The sequence below is a fragment of the Dromaius novaehollandiae genome, chromosome 2 (assembly GCF_036370855.1).
Source record: "Dromaius novaehollandiae isolate bDroNov1 chromosome 2, bDroNov1.hap1, whole genome shotgun sequence".
In the NCBI taxonomy this organism is placed as follows: domain Eukaryota; kingdom Metazoa; phylum Chordata; class Aves; order Casuariiformes; family Dromaiidae; genus Dromaius; species Dromaius novaehollandiae.
The window spans coordinates 15,506,151-15,529,971 of record NC_088099.1 but is presented as its reverse complement, the minus strand read 5'-3'; the positions used below and the strand labels follow the sequence as shown (position 1 = coordinate 15,529,971).

The following is a 23,821-nucleotide window of genomic DNA, read 5'->3' as shown; positions in this document are numbered from 1 at the left end:
GTTAGCCTAATCTCAAGGAAAAAAAGTGTGCACTTAATCATAAATAGCTTTTATAATCACATCAAACAACATATTCAGCATTCAGTTTCATATAAATTAGTTTTTATGACAGCTCTACTTCTGAGGTTATCCAAAACCCAAACACATGGCATTATTTTTATTCTTCCAGGTCGGAAAAATATTTACAGGCATTAACGCTATATCCATTTCTACAATCATTAGAGACACATTATATAACTTTATTTTTTTATTTGACAAGCAGCAGTATCATGTTCGTCATTTCTTTTTTTTTTTTTTTTTTTTTTACATTTTAATGTAGATACAATTATTAGGTTATCTGTCATATTACAATATTTAGGGTTTTTTTTAACTTTGTCTTAAGATACATTAAAAAACATCAACTGCAAACGTGAAAGGGGAGGAAAAAAAAAAGCATGGTACCCAACCAAATTTCCACATTTCAGCAATACTTCACTCATTCTTTTAGTAAAGTTTTAAGAAATGTCATAATGACATGAGCTTGAAATATCTATAGGCATTTTCATTGACGCTCATGACATGGCACTGGTGATGTTGTAAACAGCAGAAAAACAGGGGCTGCCAAGTGACCAATTATGGAGGCACAGGCCTGCCTCTTCCCACAGGAACACACCAAACAGTGACAGCAATGATCTCCTTACAATCATACCTGCAGGATAGCAACATCATGCTACATAACTGTATTCGTCTGCAGAGGCCTGGCTTCGCTCTATGTACTGTTTGTCTATCAGAACTTCAATACACTTCTTAATCATGCTGATACTTGGGTTAAACCTAGCTCTTGATTGGCTAATTACCTGCAAAAGAAAGACACATTTTATGTGCAATATTTATTTACAACAGTAATAAATGCTTTAGAAAAATTCAGTGAGTGCTTTCAGGCAATTTCGGTATGTTTTTCTTTTAAAGACAGGACTAAACAAACATGGGATAGTTTATGTATAACAATCAGCAAAGCATCTCTATGCATTACGGGCAGGACACAAAATAATTGCTTAGCTCTTTCATGGTTCAGTTTACTTGCATATTAACTGGATCCTTCCCATCCTCTTGCATCCTTATTTGTCATGGTACAAATTAAGATAAATATTCAAGTTAAAATTAATCTAATATGAACACATTGCTTCACTTCTGTTACTATTATCACAGTTTAAGCAAAGCAAAACCAAATGTGCCTTTTCACTATTTACGTTGGCTCTGTTAACTGACTTCTGTTCTTCGGCTAGGTAAATTTTACTTGGGTTCATGTACTTTTGTTGTTCTGGAATATTTAAATTGTGGACTTCCAAATTTTGTTTGAATAATAGCAGTTTTACCTGGAAACTAAACATCAGAAGAATTCTCATATTTCATAGTAGTTTATACAATTATAAATGGTTAAATTCAGTTGACTGTATTTTCCAAAACTACCTCTCAAGCTGAACATGATTTTCCTCTCATGCATCACCAACTTTCTTATCACAAAAAGTTTGAGAAGCTATTCGAGTAATAAAGATTTGTAAAACCTGTTTTCTTTGTAGCATTAAAAACTGTCACGGGGTTTAAAAGACAACCATGTAAGAAGACAAATAACAAAATACCAAAAAATCTGACTTAGGATGTTATAATAAGATCTTACTCATTCTCAAATGAAACATGTAAATATATTTAATTAAATTTAAACAATTTAAATATATTAAAAATGCAGCTTATACTCAGAGACTACCACACTAGGCACAATTAAATTTACAAAAAAACCCGATTTCTTTTCAGGAGATTTAATAAAGAGCTTTAGATGACACTTTTGATCACAAAAGACAGCCCAAAGAGAGCCGAGCTCTTAAGTAACCATTTAGTAAAGTTGCACTACTTCCCTGTTGGTACAGTTGCCAGGATATGAGACGTGAGCTAGATTTTGCTGTTCTTTGCCTACAACGTTGCAGCACAAACAGTGCTCTGTACCCGGCCCCGCTCAGCTGCCTGCAAAAGTGTAAACGGAGTCTCCCCCCACCACCGCTGTCTTTCCCTATACAATTGGAGACATTCAGGATAAACCTCTCTCCTTTCAGTCGCTGAAGGTAGCCCTACGATTTGGTCAGACTACGTTGGGCCAGCTCCCCTGCCTATGCTGGAACTTTGCAATAGATATGGTAAAAATTAAATTATGGTAAAAAAACCCCCCACAATTTTATATGCATTATGGAAGACACGGCAGCTGCAAGCAAAACCTTAGGTGTGTTTTAATACATGTGAAATAGTCTCGACCATTCTCACTTTTACCAAAGTGAAGATGGTGGTTAGCAAAAGAATATGTAAAACTATAAACTTGGACAATTTTTCAAATTTTACTCTTGCAGTCAACTTATAGCAAAAAAAAAAAAAAACCCATTATTTTCCCTCTCTATTTCCTAGCATTGGAAAACGAGGCAAACAAAAGATATAACTACTTAAGTGTCACAGTATATTTTGCCTGTAGTTTCTCATTTGCTTTCCTGTTAAAAAACAAAAAAAAAAAAAAAAGATTTTTAATTCAGCTGGATTTCCTGTTGTCTTTACAGCTTTTCATGGCTGACTTTGTCCCAACTCTTGCTTGCTGGAGCCCTCTATGAGCCAGCTGAACTCACCAAATAGACTATTACCCCAGCAAAAAAAAACAAGAGAGTTTTGTTGTGCTAGCAGGCAAGGGTCCGATAAGTTCCACAGCAGTACGAATGAGAAGAAAGCGCACAGCCAGAAAAAGGGCAAGGGGGAAAGACTTTTCTCTTGGTGCTAACAGGCTATTAGATCGGCTGAGATTTCACATAACTTCAGCCCTACACTGAAACTGATTGCCATCACCAATACCTCGTGTTTACTCAGGACGGACAGATCAAAAGTTGTGATTTTGTACAGACAGTTTTTCTTTCTTCTAACAAAAGAGGACATAAATAAGGAGGATGGATAGAAATATCTCATGTTTAGAATAGAAAACTTTCTGGGAATGAGTGGACTGTCCTTTCCTCTCCATCATCCCCACTGACTTTATTCACGTTAAGGGAAAAGCCACCTACACCTGCAAGAGGCTGTGGCATGAGTTAGGGTATATCTAAAAAAATTAACAGTTCAGCAAAGACTACATGACACATATGGGCCTATCCAGGACCTTGAGTATTTCCTAGGGGCACCTCAGCTTAAGTGAGATGTGTGGTGCTACAGTTGACTTTTTAGAATCAGAGCTAACTACATTAAAGAAAGCTCAGGAATATTTTGATCATATTTCTAACAGTATAATCCTACCTTCAGATCTCAGAAAAAAAGATTTTAATGAGGCAAGCAAATATCATTAATTATCCATAGTAAACATTTTCTTTCAAGAGATTCATTCTTACTCCTCAAAAAGTCAGAACAGAAACTTTAAATGAATATTTATATTTAAATATATAAATACTTAAACATTATGATAAAAGCTACAAGAACTAAGTAAATTTGCCAACATAATTACTAAAAATATCACAAATGAATGTTATAGGAAATAAAAATGCTCTTGACAGTAAATCAAATCTTAATGGAAGGCTGGCAGGGAAAAAAATATTTGAAGTTGGACAACCAAGAAATTATACTTATTCTAAAAGTTCAACAGCTGTGATGGTTATTCATTATTTAATCAAAGTCAGTCTAGTGAGAAAACTGAGCATGTCCAGCAACTCAGAACCACCTGGCAAACTGGCCTTATTCATGCACTGTGAACCAAAACAAGTTGCTGAGCTCAATGCAGATGTAATTAGGTAAAATTTCTGCTTGCCGTGAGATTTTTCATCTTCGTGTTTAAACATTAAGTATACATAACCTGTCTCCCAGCAATTTGCTCTACAACCTGCCCATAGGTAGATCTCCCTGGCCTAAAAGTAGATCTATATCACAGACTGTAGAAAAGATGCCTAGTAAATTTTAAAGAATCTAGCTCAGGTCCTAATAACAGTTTAGCTGAGGCAGCATGGAGATTTGCACAGACTAATTCAGACTGCAAAACACAGGAAAATTTAGCCCCAATGGATTTTTGTACTGCTTCACCTCATTGCCTGGGGTCCCACAATTGCTCATTTGAGGCAAGAATAAGTCCCTGTGCCATACTGCAGCAAAGTTATCAATTATTTAGAAGCCTAATCTCCAATTCCAAATGCTCAAATCTGCTGAGGGTATAACTGGTATTCAAAATTGAGAACTAAAGACTAAATGATTAAGGATATTATTTTGTAAGTGTCATAAATTTAGTTAAAACCTAAGGTAAAACCAATGCAGGTTGCTGTGGCTGATGATAGATAAATGGAGCACCAACCTCATTCTGTGCTCTTCATGTGTTGCTACTTAGTTTTTAACTGATTAGCAATCAAAATATCCACTTTTCCTGTGAAGTTTGAAAAAGTTCAGGGTGTTAATTCTGTCCTACTCTGCAAGAGTACTGCAAGAAGAAAATGCAGTAGAGGCATCTCAGATAGAGCCTCTTGAATTAAACAAAGGAAAAAGCAACCAAAAGGGATTTTTTGTTTCTAAGATCTCAAGATTTGTAATCTATTCCACCACTTAAACTGGCCTCAAAAAAAGCACACTTTGAAAATCTTTTCTAAAAAGCTGAGAGTATGGAGAAAATAAACTATTTTCCATGATGAAACGGGACTTGCTCACTGCTTTCCAGTTTTAACTGAGAAATCTTACAGGATTTATTCACAATGACGTGAGTTTAAGTAACAGAGGAGCAAATAACCCCAGATTTTGAGAAATAATCAGGATCTATGCTGCCTTCCCTTCAGATGTTCAAAATCAGATTTTAAAAGTTAAGCTCACTTTGACAGCACTTGTGTACAAGCACTATATCAAGATCCAAAACTTCTAAGATGTTTCACATTACCAGTCAACATGAAAGCTCTGGACTTACAAGCTCTCTGTAGCTACTTATTTTGTTTAGGAAATAAAATATAAATTAACTGGTGGGTGTGGTAGACTGTCTCCTCCATCACCACAGTACAGAAAGCCCATAAAAGGTCTCAAAATGACTGAATATCACTCCACCTCCATGCTCAAAATGGCCCAACAGAGCAGGAATTCCCTCCCTCACAAGTCTGCTCTAAGAAAGGGCAATTTGTCAAGGCTCAGGAGATGCACAGAATGAATTAGACTGAAGAGCAAATGCCTTGCAAGGCTGAGAAAACTAAATCTGGGAACCGGCTGGTATCTCAGGCATAAACAAAGGTTAGGATAAGGACCAGGAAAATGGAATGCTGTAAGGAAGGCACAGATAGGAAAGGCGGAGAAAAGCAAATGAAACAGCACCTCCTTCCCAGCCAGTCCGTGACAGTTTGCAAATCCTAAATCTAGAAAATCTAGACAACTTTTCTGCTTAAAGGAAAAGAGAGAGTAAGAGATGCATGTCTATACTCATACCACTTTTCAAATGCAAGCCAAGAAGCAAAATGAAATCCAGCTTTATGATAAGAACCCCAAACTGGGTATGTGCTTCTGTGGAATTTCCATACCTAGAACATCCAAACTCAGGTGTCTTCAACTGCACCTATGGCTCTGGCTTAATGATTCTTAAAGGATAGGACCTCTGCAGGCATAGAACCAACCAATGGGAAAGTGTAAGCACAGCAACACTTAGGCCTTAATGCTTGAGCACTAAGATATATTTACAGGATTGATTAATTACAGCTAAGTGTTCCAGTCATATAGTCTGAAGTAGACTCCAGTGAAATTCTCACTAATTTCACTTAACTACTCATTTTGACAGGGACACTGCACAGTTTTGCAGTCAGATCTTTTATGCAGCCATCCTAAAGCTTTTCATCAAATCACACTGCAGAAGAGAATTTTATCTTACCTCCTGAATAAGAGCATTATGTCTCAACACTTTACGTGCTTTCATGATACGGACTATAGCAGCTTGAAGATACATTTTTCTGTCTTCATCTACAGCACTTCTGGTCTGCTCCATCTCCTGCAATACAGGAAGAACAGCAATGTTTCCAATATAATAGTATTAAAAAAACACTTCATAATAGTATCTTTAATCTATGCTTTTTACTTTATTAAAAGCAGTCAATTAATACTGAAATCTAGGTGAAGTACAGTTCCAGGCAAAACGCTTTCCTAAATCAAGACGACCAGACTGAATTAGAAGGGTGTAAAAAAAACATTAAAATAGGCCAAAACTCACTTCCTGCGTATTTTCATTCTGCTGAAGCAGTAGGGGAACATGAAGGCCAACAGGAAAGCAAACTCAAGATTATTATAATTTAGTCTGACTTAACACAGTCATAATTAGAAACAAATTGTTGTGAGGTATTCAGTTCACACCTCTTATCCCTGTTAAGCCTACAACTGGGAAGAGGAATACTGTAAGGAAAAGTTTAGCAATTGTTTCAATCAAAGGACATCTTAGTGCATCACTGTGTTTTGTGGTAGCTAGTTTTGTGGTGTTAAGGTCAGACTGTACAGAAAATGAGTCTGATCTAAATAAACTACAATCTGAAATGATATCAGAGTTTCATCTGTGCAGTACTGGCTAATTGTAAGATTTCCTATGCCTCCCCTTTTCCTTCACAGATATGAAACTATCTACAGTATATTTTTTCTACCACATATATATATAAAAATATATATATATCATATACATTTTTTGTTACACAGTTATAAATTTTTAAAATAATTTCACCTACCCCCTCCAAACCACCAACTGGCAAAATTAAGAGAACAAATTACAGAACTACTGAAGCACAGAATGCAGAATCATGCTTCCAAAAATTTAGTTCCGATTAAGTTCTACACTTCAATACTGTCTTAAGGTAAGGGTATATAATCTACAAGTGCTGAAACAACTAACTTGCACTAAAGCACAAGATATTAATGAAAACTTATTCAGAGAAGTTGGGTTCCTTTGAAAAAAAGTAGACTGTGAAAATTATTTTAAAACTTCAATCTTGACGTATGATTCCTCTCTTTCCTAAGCAGCAATAAAGAAAACCTTCATTCTGATGCAGGTCTCTGAAGCAATATTATAAAAAGGTTCCAACAACCATGGCCCTGAAAGCCTATTAAGTTCTAATACAAACCTTGTCTGCCTACAACCTGTCTTTTTGAGAGGAAAAAAAAAAAAGGTGGTTTGAGGGTCATATTGTCTTTCCGATTGTCAGTTGTCTCCTAGTAACTTGGATATCATTGGCCATTTTTAGCCAGATTTAAAAGAAGGAAAAGATCCTAAAGAAAATAATTTTCTACAGGTTTCATATAAGTCAGGAGGTGGGTTGGAGAGAGACATCCAAACCAGCGCTTTCACTGAAGATAAAGGCAGGCAGGACTTACTATAACGTGCTGAATTTGGCAGCATGCATGTTTCCTGTCTCTTGTACAAAAGCCTGCGTCTCAGGAGATTATAGAGGGAATGGGGATTACTGACATTAGAGTTTAGTTGACAAAGGACATGAACCATATGAAAACAGAGTTGATTGATTCTGCTGCTCATGGAATAACTTGCTTTAAAATACACTAACAACAACAACAAGAATTCTTATTAGATAAAAAATGCTAAATGTCAAACTCATTTGGTTCAAGAAGAACAGCTCTTATTTATCTTTTCCTTCCTATTGATTCCCTATCCCATTTTTTCCTGCCAATGCCTTTACATTTTGGGTACAAAAAAACACTTTGCAATGCTTCAGTTTTTAAACTTAGTTGAACAATTTCCTTACAGTCATTTAAATCTTGCACAGAGACTCCTTCATCTGTTTACACCAAACTAATACAAAAGTAAGTTTCCAAAACCGTTTAAGTTACAAATGCCAAAGAATACTTGCCTGTGGTGTGTCTTTCTGCATTGATGTAGTAATTTTAAATTTTGTTCGTTTACTGCTGAAGTTCATATTTAATGAAAATGCAGACTCTGCTTCTATATCTTCCTGCAATAAAGAAGCTTCTTAAAAACACCAGAAATGGAACCAAAAAAAGAATAAGCAACCAGGATTTGCGAGGATAACAATTTATGTCGAAAAATGACAGTTAGGGGCTTGCATACATACAATTTCAGCAGATTTGTACCTGGAAATTCTAGAGAGCCACTTGAACCGGGTCAATTTTTTAAGCGACAGTATAATCAACCTAGAAATCCAGTCTCTTTTAGAAAACACTAAGAAGAAATCTGACATATATGAATATTGTCAACAAATCAATAATATTACAGCAATTTGTTTCAATATTTCAACAACTTATTTTAGTTGCAAAAACTCTGTTTAAACGCATTTTCTCCCTGCAGAGAAAGTGGGATTTGCATTTATTTATGCAGAACCTCAAGTGAGCAAGCTGTTACTTTCACAACTATTACTAATGTTAACTTCAGTAAGTGAAGGAAAAACATCTACACTTTTTCATTATGTTGTAGGCAGAAATAGTCGGCCAACTGCAGGTTCTACAATTCCACATCATCTGTATATTTCTTTCTCATCAAAATCTTAATTTTTTCACACTTGTAAAAGTCCACTTCTTTCAGTAAATGGTAACTACCCACTACAGTTCGAGCACCTTTACATTCAACTAAAACGATGATCTGGCTGATCTTTGCAGATTCCAGGCAAGAATCTGTACAAGTATCACCAATTTCCAGCAGAATAAAGCTACTGGGCTTCTTAGACTGGAATCTTGCCAAACCACGCGAGTACTTTAGCAAACACAGTCAGTACTTATCTAAAAATTTTAAATTGCATATTCTACAACAAATATACCTTATTCGAATATTTTGTAATATTCGGGCATAGTACAGAAAATTTAACATGAAAGGGCAGAGACCAAGAGCTATAAAAAATAAAAATTATCATTATATTTCAACACTACTGAGCTTATACAGCTGAATAGAAATCAAAATAAATTACTTATGTGCTGCACATGAACTAGAAAATTATGATTCTAATGAACCAATAAAGATTTTGTCAAAAGAGCTTCATTTTCTTAAGCAAAAGCAAAGTACAGCATGTAATACATTGTACTTTGCTGTATGGCTCAGATACAGGTAAAGAAAATATTTAATTTTACTGCTTAAGCCACTTCAGTTCACTGGTTTATCCAGTAAGTTAGCTGACAGATTGCATACAGATCAGCTTTCACACTGCTGGATGAAGTGGGGGGTCAGGGGGGAATTAGCAGAAATGACTGAATACAATAGCCTGGAAGTTAAAGGACCAGAAAATGCAGTAGCAAACATTAAAAGGTAAAAAGTTTGGAAAGCTATGACATTTACTCTTCGAATGACTTACGTTTAAAGAAACTGGGCAAACCTTTACAACAGATACAAATATATGTAAATTGTTTAAATAATGGGCAACTTTCTATGAGTATGAAAAATCTCACTGTTTTCTGTAATAGCTCCCAGTGTTATATTTCACCCATGGTTTAACAGACATCTTCCCAGCCACTGTTCCAACCTGAGCTCATTTCTAGATATTGGAAGCATGTCCTATGCTTCAGCCAAGCATCAGATCTTCCTTGTGATCTCACTTTCCATTTTCTAATATTTTCCTGGTTAAAAAAAAAAGCAGCTATCAGAGCAGCTTTGGATTTCTTCTTGTAAGCCACGTAAACAGCTTTTCTCAGTTTCTTCTGCCTGATACTGTCTGAATAACTTAGGCTTTCCTGACTAGCTGGAAGCATATCCTAAACCTTTTACAGCAAACACGAGAAGTTCCTATAGTGTTTCTCACATAACAGACATATGTGGCTTTCACTTTATGGGGTAAAAAAAAGGTTACATGGTTTGACGTAGGTCATACAGCCCATACAGCCTGAGGCAGAGTCAGAAACAGAACCCCTGGCCTTGACCATAAACGTAGCTCAGCTATTACTGGAATTCCATGAAACTCATGGAATGATAAGCAAAACACAGCAAAAATCCACACACACGACCCCAACTTTCTCCTTTCCTCCTCCCCCTTCTCCTGTAACGTGTAGCAAGGAAGAACATGTTGCTGTTACTTCCACTCTCTTCACCTCACAACTTTACTTTAAGGATCTCTTTAAGACTTTTGATTTAGTGCTCAGGTTCCTTCCCATGATCCAGCATAACTTTGAAAGTGTATTTACAGTGTATTCCTCTCCAACAATACTAAGTCTAAGGCCATATGGATGAAATTCCACAGAAACAATAAACAGTCCTAGCATTATTACCTTTTTAGCAGACCCTGCTATACAGGAGAAATAAAGATTTAAAAAAAAAAAAGTCTGCTTGTTCTGTTTTTCTTTATAAATACAGATTTATAATGGTTCACAAAGGTCAACAACACAATTCAAAAAAAGCAAGCAGTGGATTCTTTTATATTAAAAAAAGCCCTCAACAAATAGTAGAATCACAACACAACCAAAAAAATTAAAATATTTTTATAGCGTTACTACACACCTTGTCTGAGTCATGGTTGATCATTTTGACATCAAGTAAGGATTTGATGGTTTTTGTCAGTTCCTTCTCATTCATTTGTGTACTGTCCTGAAGCTCCTTGTAACTGACAGTTTCACTGTTGTTGAAGGCAAGTAACACTGCCATTTGGTATGTTGTGACCATGGCTACATAAGGTTTGCACAAATAATTCATTTTTACTTCACCTGTAATGATAAAAGAAGTATTTTATAAACTAATGGAATGTGCTGAAAAGTCATCTGAAGCCTAGCTAGTAGAGCTACTCATACAGTTCCTATATACATGTAATTTCAGATATTAATTTCAGATATTAATTTCACACCTAGTATTTAAGACTACACATGGGAACATAAAAATCAATGTTGTGAAAATACAGAGAATGGAGTTTGCCACAAAAAGAACTCTAATCAATCACAAATGTTAGAACTGCAGTGTTTTCAAGGAAAATAAAATCTGTAGTGCTGAATTTGAATACTGCAATATAATTTATAGTAATGAAAAAAGGAAAATCCAAATAGCCTCAGTGCATTGCAATGCGCAAACTTCAATTAATGACAGCTTACAGAAAAGCTTTCCAAGAAAAGAACTAAAACCAAACAAAATAAAAAACTTGTCCATAAAAAAATGTTCACAGTATTCTTAGTTTCTTTAAACTCTCCTGAAATTATTTAATAAATACATAAATAAATAAATAAATAAGCATAGAAGAAATCTGCCTGAAAGAAGATCTTGTGTTTAAGGGTGAGTGTGAGTTAACAGCAATTTTCTATAGTCACAACTAAAGTTTCATTACAATATACTGTTGTGTTCTGGTTTTCACCTCCATGTAATATGTTGTGGTGCTCAGTCATTAAAGCCTGATATATAAAGAATTTGAAATTAACTATGAAAGACTGATATTTATTAAATTAGCCCAAAACTGTATGTATCTTTACTTATATACTTTATATATGTACATATATATAGCTTTTAGATATGTGTGTATATACATACAAAGCTATATACATATATTGCTTTTATATATGTATGTATATAAAGTATATAAGACATTGTTATATATAGAGCGCTATATATAAAACATATGTAGTTATTTAAATACCTAAGTAAACTATGAACATATATATTAACTTACATACTTACATATCTAGGTAAACTAGTATATCATTACTTAAAAATTATTTAATAGTCAGCTAATGGACATCCAAAGAGATCTGACACTACAGAAACAATTCCTAGGCAATTGTTCTCAAGTTAGCAGTTCTGCAGTGCCCTTCTGAAGTTAAGAATGCACAACTCTAATTTTACTTGGATTTAATAAGTCACAGATAACATATGCAAGTTTATAAAACATAAATTTAGAAATTCAGAGCAACTATTAATGATGTAAAATAAGTTATTTGACTTTACATGCAACATAATGTTCCAACTGCAAAGTCTGTTTGAAAGGACTTTAACAAATAATTGTCAGTCTCGTAATGAAAGTTTAGTGAAGCACTTATTTTTACCTGTACAAAGATAATGTAACCATGTAAGCTTCCTTCCACTAAAATGCTGACTGTAAAATAATTCAAACTGCAAAACAAAATTAACTTCCATTAATCACATGTATAACTATTTATAATACTTTAATATTACGCTACCATCCCAGTGAAGAAACACTAACTTTATGTTCACTATTTTAGACAGACATTCCAAACCAGTTCATAACAGCATCTTCCTTTAGAAGGTGGAAGATGAATGACTTAAATATTTACTGAAATACTTGAAGGTATTAATATTAATATATCACTTGATGACTAAATCAGAAAGACTGTTGATATTCATATCCTCAAAGTGTAAAATACTGTCGCTAAACAGTGTTCCAAAGAACATCAACTATACCAAATCCAAAAGAACACCTAGCGTTTTTAACTATCATAATCTTGTTAGCTTTTATTATGTTGTTGCTTCCAATTCTACAAGAAAAATATATTTTTATTTTTTTCCCTTTTGTGAAATCAATCCTATATTCCACAGTTTTGACTACCTAAAATTCATAAAACTGATTAAAGTCAATTCAGAAAATGCTTTTTACTTTTTTTTCAAAACATCCTTCACAAAATGTAAGCTTTTAGGTAACAGGTATTTCCCACAAAGTCAGCTACACAAAATGAAAATGCATAGTTACAGTATTCACAATAATGAAATGTATGGATGTACATTCACTTCTGAGAAAAGGACTATCGTGTTATACACGATCTTGAATGTTCAGCCATTACATACATCAATGCACAATGATTTTGACAAATGTCCTCTCTCGTTTCACCTATTAAACACCTCAGGTTCCCCATCCAACTTTGCCTGCCTATGCAAGAAATCTCTGCCACACAGCACATTTTTTAAAACTATACAGCTCTTCTAGCTTTCTGATTCCTCAGGAATCAGGAAGCTGTATCTTTAGATAGTAATAAAAGTTTATGGGGAAGAGTGACAGAAAGAATATACTGGTTCAAACTGTTTACAGTATTGAAGGCTTTAAAAACTGCAGGATACAGTCAATCATCTCTTTTAGGACTAGATGACAAAGATACACAAGACAATTTTGCATACAAACATCTAACTGGCAATCAAACAGCACTCATGCTTCTCTTCCATAGGCCAACATGTACAGCTATAAAACAGGACATCACGCAATGCTGTTAAACAACATGTCCTCTGGATTCTTATTATTTACACTTTGATTATAACAGTAGGATTTTTTTATACTGGACAAAAACACTATTGTGAGGTCCTTCTGTCATCTCTTCAGCTGCAGTTCACCTCCACAGCATTCCAATTATTTCAAAGACTCTCCAGAGATACTTAAAAAATTAATTCAGAGGAGGAACTGCAGACCACAGGAGCAGCCAATTTTTGTCTAACGATCTAGTCTCAGGAATCGTCAGTTTTTGGAACAAGTCAAAAACATCTAGTTGTTACTGAAGATTAGAAATTCAGAAAAAAATTGAAGTATAATCTCAGTTTCTTGAATCTCTTTTGAAACAGATATACAAATATTTTTAATTATAAGCACCTAACAAATCCAAATTCAATTCATTTATATATCTTAGTAAACATATTTTTACTAAGACAGTTTCTATAAGATATATTTCTAATTTTATTGGAGTAAAGGGCCATAGCTAACATCTAAGTTCTGCATTCCTGCAAGAAAAAATATTACAAATATAAGTAGACTCTAGTTTAGTATTGCTAGCTTTTTTTCTAGATGGAAAAGAAAACTGCAATCTAGTTTCTGCTTTTTCCTCTCCACTGCTTATGTTACAATCTTCCTGTATATTGCAGGTGTTTTGTTTTTATTGATCTTCTATGTAAAGATACTACAAGTAGACTCCTTCTTATCAAAGCCATGAGAAGGAGGACAAAATTTTTACCCTCATTCTCTATTATTTTGTAAAATCTGAACAGAACTACCACCATCGAGCCCATGTAAATCATGCAAGCATCTCATCTTACATTCCTCAACACGTTTTTATAGGGAACTTCAAAAAAGCAAGGTCAAAAGTAGGCACAGTTTTTCTCAGCCCTCCTGTTTGAGTTTCTGGCTAGACACAACTACCAAGTTTGCTAAGATCTCAGAATTAAGAAGTGACTACAGAGCCTCAAATTTTTGCTGTCAAACTTCCAAAACCCTGAAACCTTCCAAAACCTGTTTTCAGAAAGCAGTGCACATTTCTGATTTAGAAAGTAATGTTACAAAGTTGTGTTAGGTGTCAGTTAACAACTAAAGCATCCGCTCAAAATCAATTCTTTAAAAATCTTATATGTAAAAAGAGCATTAATAGTAATGTTAATTTCTTCTTTTTTTTTTTCTTTTTACATGCATTTCTAGCCCTTAGGAAAGGTGCTATATCAATCACTCTATAAAGTAACTTCTCCTGATACTTAAAGTATACAAAGACATGCAAATATCTAGCCAAACATGAGTACCAAGAATATGAAAACATTTACTTCTGAGCAAGAAAAGGGCTTTAAAAATGTAAAATCCCCAGCATATTCCAGAAACATTGGACAGTTTTGTTCCTTGTCTTTGTACAAGTGGAAATCAGCCATTCAGTTTGAAATCTGGCACTAAGGAGCACAAGCCTGGCTATTGTAAATCAGAGAGCTCTCCAGAAAACCCTTGGAATGCAGTTCCTAGAAGAGTCTTTCAATGCTGAAACATCTACATTTTAATGTCATTTACACCCACAGAGAATAAGAAAAGGAAGGGCAAAATGGCTTGTGATAAAGAAAAATCAAATTCAGAAAGCAGCAGCAAAATTATCCTACTCTCGCTATATGCAGTCCACTGATGCTGGCATTCCTGAAAATTAGCAAGCAGTTCACAGAGAATAAGAAAAAAACCTGGGAAAAGAATGGAAGTGGTGAATTTTTAGGAATAATTAAATATAATCCAGAGTGTTTAAAAAAAAACCCTTTAAAGGCTATGGCTTCCAGATTTCTTCTTCTATGGGCTAAACAGCTTGAAGGAGAAAAGCTACTCTGACAGGAAGGAAAAAAAAATTCTCCAAAGGCTAAAATGAAAGTTTATGGCAAGGCTTGTAAAAATCAGCTTATATTACACATGTTCTTAAAATGTAAGATTCTGATCAGTTTGCTTACAAGGAGAAATAAAAAAATGGAGATTTTAGTAGCTATGGCATTCTCTTGGATGTCCTTTGAAAATACTTGAAATTTGGCTGAAAATCAAACAGAAAAATTAAATTATAAGTCTGACCCTCATCTGAGTCTATCTTCATGTTAGTCAGAAGGGACAAATCAGATGGCATATATTGGCTAGCGCCTGGAAAATGCTAGTATTTTTTTCAGAAGTAGTCCAGAAATTTTGTTCTCATATTTCTTATCTGAAAGAAACACAAAACTGTGGGTTGCAGATTAATCCCCATTTAAAGTCTGAATAGTTTTTCACAATGAGAGATACTTAAGCAGATTCAGAGAATCTTTTCTTGAAATTGGACCAAACCACCCTACACCCAACGCAGCCATCAATTTTGCTCACTCAGATTTGGTCTGGCAACTCTGGTTAACACTGATAGAAGGAAAATACTAAAAAGGGGACTTTTGACCTCTTAAAAAAAACAGGTATTTCTTCTTCTGTAAGCTTAAGTAGTGTGAAAGAATATATTTTTATACCATCCAAATAAATACGTATTTGTAGGGAATTCCAGCAGTATCAGAGTCTGAAAAAGCTGTTTAGCAGTTTGTCCCATTGTACAGGTACTCCCACATTGAGGAGTGCAACTGCAACTTTTTTCCCCCTTCTAAACTCAAGCCAGAATCCTGAGGGTACTCTCTCTTCACAGGTAAACTCATCAAATTTGACAGTACAGACAAAAGTCGTGAGTTTGTCAAAGACTCCTTAAGATCACATTCTGTTTCCTCAGGAAATTATCAGGATAATTGAGTGCACTAATTCTAGCTGGGTGATACTCAGATAAGTTTTCTCCTTTGAAATATCACAAGAGTGAAGTCAGGCAAGTAACCCAGTGTCCAAGTTTCTTTGATCTGCAGGTGCTCTCAGATTTTCCAATTGAGGAACAACCCACAGTATTCCTATTTCAAGCCCACAAAGAGCAGCAAATGTCAATTACTCTCTGTGGATCCCAAAATATCAACAGAATATGTATTTAAAACTTTACTGCTTTGAGAATTTTCAAAAATATCTTTAAATGAGTTTTGCATGAACCTTGATTTTCAATGGCTCCTAAGAAATACAGAACAAAATCCCCACATCTGAGTTTTAATCTGCTATTAAAATCTGTTAAGGTTTAAAACTAGAAATGAAATCTTTTATCTAAATATTAGGAAGCAGTATATAAGCTAAGATTCAATGCAGTCTATCTGACTGCATTTAATAGCACCTCCCTCGTCAATTCCTGTGTGTTGAAGTGTTGTGGAAAATGAAGAAAAGCTATGTATACATACACACAAATTGTGTGACCTTTCCAAATTTCATATAACTGGAGGCAGGATAATCATAATTTACAAACAAAATGAAGCAGCTCAGGTTTTTCTCTGTTAGAATAATTTTTTTTATTTTTTTAAATTTTCTTTTGAGTTCTAAAGATATACTTTTACATTTCCCAGGTGTTTGCAAGGAACCTCCTACTAACCTACCATCTGTACACTTTTTTCCAGTTCCTGAGGAATTGCAAATGTAGAAGAAGGAGCCTGAGTTAGAGGCCATGCACCAGCCTAAGGGTAGCAGGAAAAATAAAAGCGTTAATATTTTTGTACAAGTTTCATACAATATATACATTAAGAAAAAATAATCCTCTTGAATGTATCTACAGTGTAAATGATGTCATAAGGCATTCAATTTGGACCAGAAGTTTTACTACTCATGCCCCAGTGAGCATTAATTCAAGACAAGAAAACGAGGCATTTTATATCACTATTGTTAATGTGCTAGTAGGATAATTTTAAAAAGAAAAACTAGGAATACAAATTATTCTACAGTGATCGCAAGGTGTCAATTTCCACATGAGAAGTATTCATAGTTACAAAAAATGTTCACTTGTTATCAAAACATAAGAATCAAGTACAGATAACTCAATAGGAAAAAAAACATACACTAGTACCTGTAGAACATATATCTGAAAACTGATTCCCAAATCTATAATCGTGTCCTGGTTTTTGATAAAGTTGTTGAATTTATTGTTGAGATCAGCACTAACGCTCATGTCTGTATACATTCGGTGGAGCTTGCTGGTAAATTCATAACCACAGGCTTGCTGTGAAGAAATATCGTAGTGAATTTCATACTGAAAACAGCACTTACTAGATCAATTATGCACATTTACCAATAAAAACAAAAATCCAGTCGGTAGAATAGTTATCATAATATTTAGAGAAAAAATTAATTACAAAGGAAAACAAACATTATAAATGAAAATTATCAGACTTATCTCAGTTCCACCCTTCTATACATGGATATACATGACCAGTGTTATTTTATAAAATGGAAAGATAGAGCTGCTTTATGACAGGCTATGTAAATACGGATTACTTGAACTCGCTTGATAAAGCTATCCAAAAACTCATAAAATCACAAATGCTGAAGTGCTACTGGGCAATATCTCTTTCATACACTACAAAGAAATTAGTTTCCCTTTCAGCTGTTGGAAACAGCAACTACAGACTGCTAAGTTATCTTGGGCACCCTCTGCTGGACCTTCTCAACATTACATACTCTTATGTTTACTGTTACGTAACTGTGCATTAGAAAGGAATATGTTACCTTTAGTTTATTAATCATGGCTTCTTCGGAGTCCATAGACATAGACAAACCATGAATTAATCTTTTTGCCAACATTCTGGCATAGAACTGCATAAAAAAATAGAAATGAGGATTTTCAAAAAGCATAGCCACATTCTTCAGGTATACTTTGAATTTAGTATTTTAACATTTACTGAATATCAAAAGTTACCTTTTGGAATACATCTTTGTCATCAATGTATTTGAAAACAGTAATGAAACTGGTAAGTTTGTCCTCTACTTCATTCTCTGTCATTCCTTTCGCCGACTTCTTCAACAAGTTGTCACAGTACTTGGCCAGCTCAAGTTTAAAAAAAGAAAAATCAACCCCAAATCTACTTGTCAAGCTTGAGAACAAATGTATGCCAAAGTACTCTAAAGTGTTACACAAAAGTTAAAGCATAACATAGCTCACATTTTATATTCTCTTGCTAGATTATAAGGGCTGTATTCATAGGTAAAAGATACAAACTGCACTTACAGAGTGTAAAAATTCCATATAAAAGATTACAACTGTACAAACTTTTTGCATACTCACAATATGCATGTGCAAGTTAAGTTATTACTACTGAAACACATACCCGAGAGTGACTTAGAGAAATGGATATTCATTTGATGGTCACTCAGCCAATTCATCTGGGAGTTCTAAAACAGTATTATCACGTTCTACAATAACGCACATCCCTTACCAACTCAGGCGCTTTGCAGATCGACTTGGGTTCCCTATAGTTAACTACTGATGTCAGAGCCTACATAGGAACACAGAGCAAAGTCAAAAAAAAACCTAAATGACTTAAAACTCATTCTTTTATGCAATTTAAAGTAATCAAAAAACTTTCAGGGTAGATACCATCCAAAACCCTGCAAAACTGAGCTAGACAAAAAAGGAGAGAAAAAGAATCAAAAGGGTCTGAATTACTGTTCAGTGTGAATATGAGTGTTGATTGTTTTAAAGTTGAGATGAAGTTAAGAGAGGAAAAAAAGTACAGGAACAGAAATTACAGGAAGCAAGAAGGAGAATTAAGTTCTGTTTAGACACTTAAATGTAAAAGAATGAGGATTTTAGTACACATCAAGATGTATAATCCAAAAATATGAATGGAAATAAATTGGAGAATAATTGTAGATGAAGCAGATTTGAACAGCAGCACAATCTTACATCCACAGCATATATCTTGACATACTTGGTGTGGTCATCACAGTAAGAAAGAAAAGCTTTTTTGGTTGTTGGATCTTTTGACAGAATAAGGAGGAGGAGAAATATTATTAAGAACTATTACGTAGAAACTAGAAGCAGTGTAGTACAAAAACACAGTAGTTGAAGAAAGGCTGAATATGAGGAAAAAGAAAAGAAAGGAGCTAATGGCAGTTTGGAATTAGAAATTGCATGACAAAGATATCAGAATCATCAAGATTAGTACTCTAAACAACATATCACATTTAAATCAACATTTTTAATTAATACTGAACCAAAAAAGTTGCATGACCATAGTTCCTAGGAATTACAATGGAAAGGGGTTAGCTGACTGCCTGGAAGGAACTGTATTTAAATTGTTTGGGGATTTAGCCCTCAAAATTCAGTAATATTAGCATGTGTAACAGAAAACATATTTCATTAAATTCCTATACCACATTATGAATACTGAAGCTCAAATGCACCTATGCGGAAAAGGTATTTATAAAGAAGAATTGAAAAGCAAGTCTTTTCTACGATGCTTCAATGACACTCCAATATTTGACAAAGGTCCCTAGAATCCCTATGAGAAAGGAATGCATGATTTGACAAGAAATATGAAACTCTTTGAAGCTTAAAATAATCCTTTGTGATAATACTGGAGGCAACAGCAGCAATTTTGGTTTTGACCCTGAAAAAATGACAAATGACAGCAGGCTAAGATTTTAAATATTTATTGTAATAAAGATGGTTGGAGTAGAGAACTGAATTAAAAAGTAAAGAACTGAATTAATTAAATTTTTAAAGAAAAAGCACATTGCTATGTGCCAACAAATGTGGCTGTTGTTCTCATATTACCCCATCTTCTGGTAAATGACATTACTTGCAATCGAGACAGAAATGTATTAGGCACTGATATAAACATTTGCTTTTAAAATACTAAAAAAAGTATTTTCTCAATATCACAGAAAGGAAGGGTACCTATCAATTTTATTATTGATATCTTCATCATTATGTCTTTCCATATTAACCTTTCCTGAAATTCATCTAAATCTTTGACTAAGACCCTAACCAAGAGCTGTAACTACTGTAAACACGACAAAAGGCAATGAAATATATGCATGCATCCGATGGCAGGCAGTTATAGATAGCAAAGTAGCAGATGCACTTCTTAGAAGAAAGGTGCGCAGATATATGAAACAGTGGGAAGTTAACAAATGGATTAGATAAAATGTGCTTTCTCTTTGAGGTGGAGCCACTCAATCCCACAAGAGCCCAGGCATGTTATGTAGAAGTAAATTATTATATTATTATCATTAGAAATTAAATTTATAACAATTAGAACTGTTAACTTAAATATCTTAGTGGCTTTGCCTTTCAGAAAAAAGTGTAGCAAGCCTCTTTCCCTAAGCAGGCTTATTTAATTTTGAGTGCAGTTTTCTCCTGGAAAAAGTTAGCTATGGTGACCAATGAAAGAAGTAATAGAAGTTTCCAGAAACTCTTTGTAGTCAATTTGAAAAAATCTAAACAAAGCTGCTGTGTAAGTAACACTACCAGCATTCAGAGTTTAACCATTATTACAGAAACGAAATTCAAGTCTAAATCCATGTAAGAGCTGGCAAACTTTCCAGAAAACACAGTAAGTATATTTCTCTCATCTGCATTTAAATTTACATGAAATGGGTCAGTTCCATCTTTGTGTTTTGCTTTTTGATGAAAGAAAGATCTTCCTTTCAGCAAAATTTTTAATATTAATGTGGTTTCTTCTGTACATATTTTTTCCGATAATATTAAAGTTACTGGATTTTCTTTTGTTCTGTTGCATTTCAAAACAAGAAAAATTGCAAGAGAATTCTATCACAACAAACTTTGGTGAACCTGAAACAGGGCTCTGCTCTAGCACTTTGTTTTTCAACTCTTTTCTCATTTCATTAGTAAAAGTTACCTTGTCAAGAGCACTCATGAAGTGTTGATCACCATTCAAAACAGTGTTGATAAGCTGAACAAATTTACTATGTACTTCCAAAACTGACTCCACAAACTGAGTTGGCATCTAAAAAAGGTAGATAATATAGAAAGCAAGTTATTGAGAAAAGGAGTATTATCTACACACAAACATAATTATATCTACATGAGTCATAAAGGCTTTTCTAATTATTCTGATAAAAATTAAAATCACTAGTAATTAAGTCTTAGAGAGGCTTGCTGCTGCAAAGTCATACTGTTACACTCCCATGCATAAGCATGCCTTAGAAATAAAATGTGCATAGCTACATATTCAGTCCTGCTATAAAATGTATAGATTTGAAAGTCTATATTGCTCTCACGCTGCCTAATCTTTTCCATCACACCATAAAGCACTTTCAAAAAGTGTTAATGCTAACGAGAATACAGCTATGAAGAGAAAAAGCACTACTAAAATAAATGAGCTGTTTCTTTTCCTGCATATTGACTCTGGAGACAGAAAATCAGAACAAACCCTTCGGACTTTCCTACGCAGGACAGTTTACAACTTGCAGTGTGCCACTTATTTCAGAGGAACATTTTGTGTAGACACTACCGATGTGAGTAAGAGGAGTCTCTACAAGAACAAGCTAGCAGGCAGTAATGTGGAGTGTGACTGCAATGCACCAGCTTTGTCACGCGACTCCCACGGCACACTTCAACAGTGCTTCGATGACAGAGAACTTAATTCCACGCAGTGGAGAAAACCGTTTCACATTTTGAGTTATCTACATAACGCTGTAAATTTTCATCACCCTCATGGCTCTGCGTTCATTTCCCTGCATGGACACTATCAGTTTGAAGACTAAGCTAAGTAAACAACAATTTGAAAGTGAAATAGATACTAAATACTTCAGCCCATTACCAGTATTTACACAGGAGCTGGGGAAGGGTAGACATGCTCCTGGGCAGTCAACAGAAGGGTGAATTTACAACAGCTCACATCTGTGTATTTTTACAGACAGAAACACTTTCTAAGAGCTTAAAACTGGATGGCAAAAGTCACCATCCTAAAGTGAAGCATAAATGCTCAAATATAATTCCAGGTGGTACCCCTCCTAAAAAAACAAGGAACAAAAAAAAAAACAAAACAAAAAACAGCAGCAATGCTAGAGGCATGCAGCAAAAATGGAAGCACGTAATTTGAATAAATATGAACTGAAAAAAGTTTAACAAAAACATTTTAGTAGAACAATTAAGCAGCTATAGTATTTTCAGAAATTCACATGCACACATGAAACTACAAAGCTATTAGTCAAAAACACCACACCAAAATCAGCACAGGATGTTAGACCTTTACAAATAACATAATTAAACTAACTTAACAACATTGGTTCCTAATGCACCAAAACAGTCAGTGCCATTGACTTAAAGAAACTTAGGAAAAAAGGAAAAATACATGCAGGGGAGGGACAGCTTGCCATTACACAACATGAAAACTACACATCTGTAGTTGCTGCTTCCAGTTAGATCACAACAATCAGCTCTCAGGATAGATATGTATTGCACAGCTAAGATTGCTGATTAAAAACTACAATTTATCCATAAAGTTCCAAATCACTTTCATATAGACAAAATTAAAAAAAAAAGACTGGACTAAAAAGCAAAAGATAAACATTTCATTAGGAATGTTAATCAGATAGGTAATTCCAGCTGCCTAAGGAAACTCACATTTTCCTGAGAAAGATTGCTGGTTGCTCTAAGGCCCTCATCATGGATATGGTTTTGTAGTTCCTGAATCATATGAGGTAAACCACTTGACACAGCACGAAGTAGAGTATACATATTTGCCATGTCTGTAACAGAGATGCATTTTATAGAATATGCTTAGAAACACTGAAAATCAACACTTAATATAGCATCATAATTTCACACAGAACTTTTCAAAGACCGAAACAAGACCAACTGTTTCGAAAAAAATTTACAACATACATTGGATCACTGACAAAAGAAAAAAGGAAAGAGCAGGGCTAATGAAAATATTTACTGAGTAATTAATCTGGTTGTGACTGCCTCACTCTTCCAATACTGCTTATCTAGGATAGAGTCCAAAAGGAAAGGTGGTCTGGTGTGGAAAGGTATTGTGCCAGTTTATTTTTAATCATTTGCCTCTCTAAATCTCCCTTAGCAGTACCTGACTAGCCAGATCAGTTTTGATATCATCTTCTTGACTTTTTGTTTTCTTCTAGCATTGGTTTGAAATCTTTCTCATGCTAGAAAAGCTGTAAGTGTCTAAGCAACTGCTATTTTTATGGATTTTATGCAAAAAAAGGACACAAGCTCTGATCAATTTTGCAAAACTCTCAGGAAGCAGAACACTACTATTAGATAAATTCTGAATTTTACTGTGAAAATTAATTTGTTTCAGATAATAGATACCATCTTCCATGCAAGAATACGCATTCTTTCAAGGGTAAGGGGCATGTAGTCATCATGAAGCGTATTTTTTTTTTTTTTTTTTAGCAGGCAAGGAGTGTAATTACAAAAGCATCTGCTTCTGTAAAGAGGATTTGGGAAGAGAAGTCACAAAGGATCCTGGACAATAAAAAGTAGCTATGAGAAGAAGCCAAAATATTTTACAACCCTGACCTGTCAAATGATGATGAAATCTATAAAGACAGAGCCATTGAAAACACAAGCAGAAAGTAGGATTAATTCTACAGGACGTAAGACTTCCGTGTGTTTTTAAGCTAACACAAAGAAGGAGAGTATTGGCTGAAGGAATAGTAGTTAAGAGCAAAAAGCAAAAAGAAAGTTTTAAGTATATTTTTGGAAGAATGATAACGAATTATACGGTAAAAGGAAGATGTCATTCAGGGTTTAACTGAGCTTTCCAGATATATAACATTTTATTTGAAAATGCTCAAGTGCATATGAGGTGACTGAATAAAGGTAGTAA

At 34.5% G+C, this 23,821-nt stretch overlaps 1 protein-coding gene across 3 annotated transcripts in view; it reads right to left on the bottom strand.

The window, feature by feature from the left end:
• Positions 1 to 218: 218 nt before the first annotated feature.
• Positions 219 to 23,821, bottom strand: part of CUL2 (cullin 2) — a 54,083-nt gene continuing 30,480 nt past the window's right edge. For all 3 annotated transcript variants that reach the window (XM_064505790.1, XM_064505789.1, XM_064505788.1), the window contains exons 10-21: positions 22,594 to 22,718; positions 20,864 to 20,971; positions 18,434 to 18,493; positions 17,917 to 18,045; positions 17,727 to 17,813; positions 17,068 to 17,220; positions 16,604 to 16,681; positions 11,953 to 12,019; positions 10,430 to 10,632; positions 7,845 to 7,946; positions 5,873 to 5,989; positions 219 to 836 (exon numbers count right to left, since the gene is read on the bottom strand). In XM_064505790.1, the coding sequence (XP_064361860.1) occupies positions 705 to 836; positions 5,873 to 5,989; positions 7,845 to 7,946; positions 10,430 to 10,632; positions 11,953 to 12,019; positions 16,604 to 16,681; positions 17,068 to 17,220; positions 17,727 to 17,813; positions 17,917 to 18,045; positions 18,434 to 18,493; positions 20,864 to 20,971; positions 22,594 to 22,718 (1,361 nt within the window). In that variant the 3' untranslated portion in view covers positions 219 to 704. The remainder of the gene's footprint in view (positions 837 to 5,872; positions 5,990 to 7,844; positions 7,947 to 10,429; positions 10,633 to 11,952; positions 12,020 to 16,603; positions 16,682 to 17,067; positions 17,221 to 17,726; positions 17,814 to 17,916; positions 18,046 to 18,433; positions 18,494 to 20,863; positions 20,972 to 22,593; positions 22,719 to 23,821) is intronic.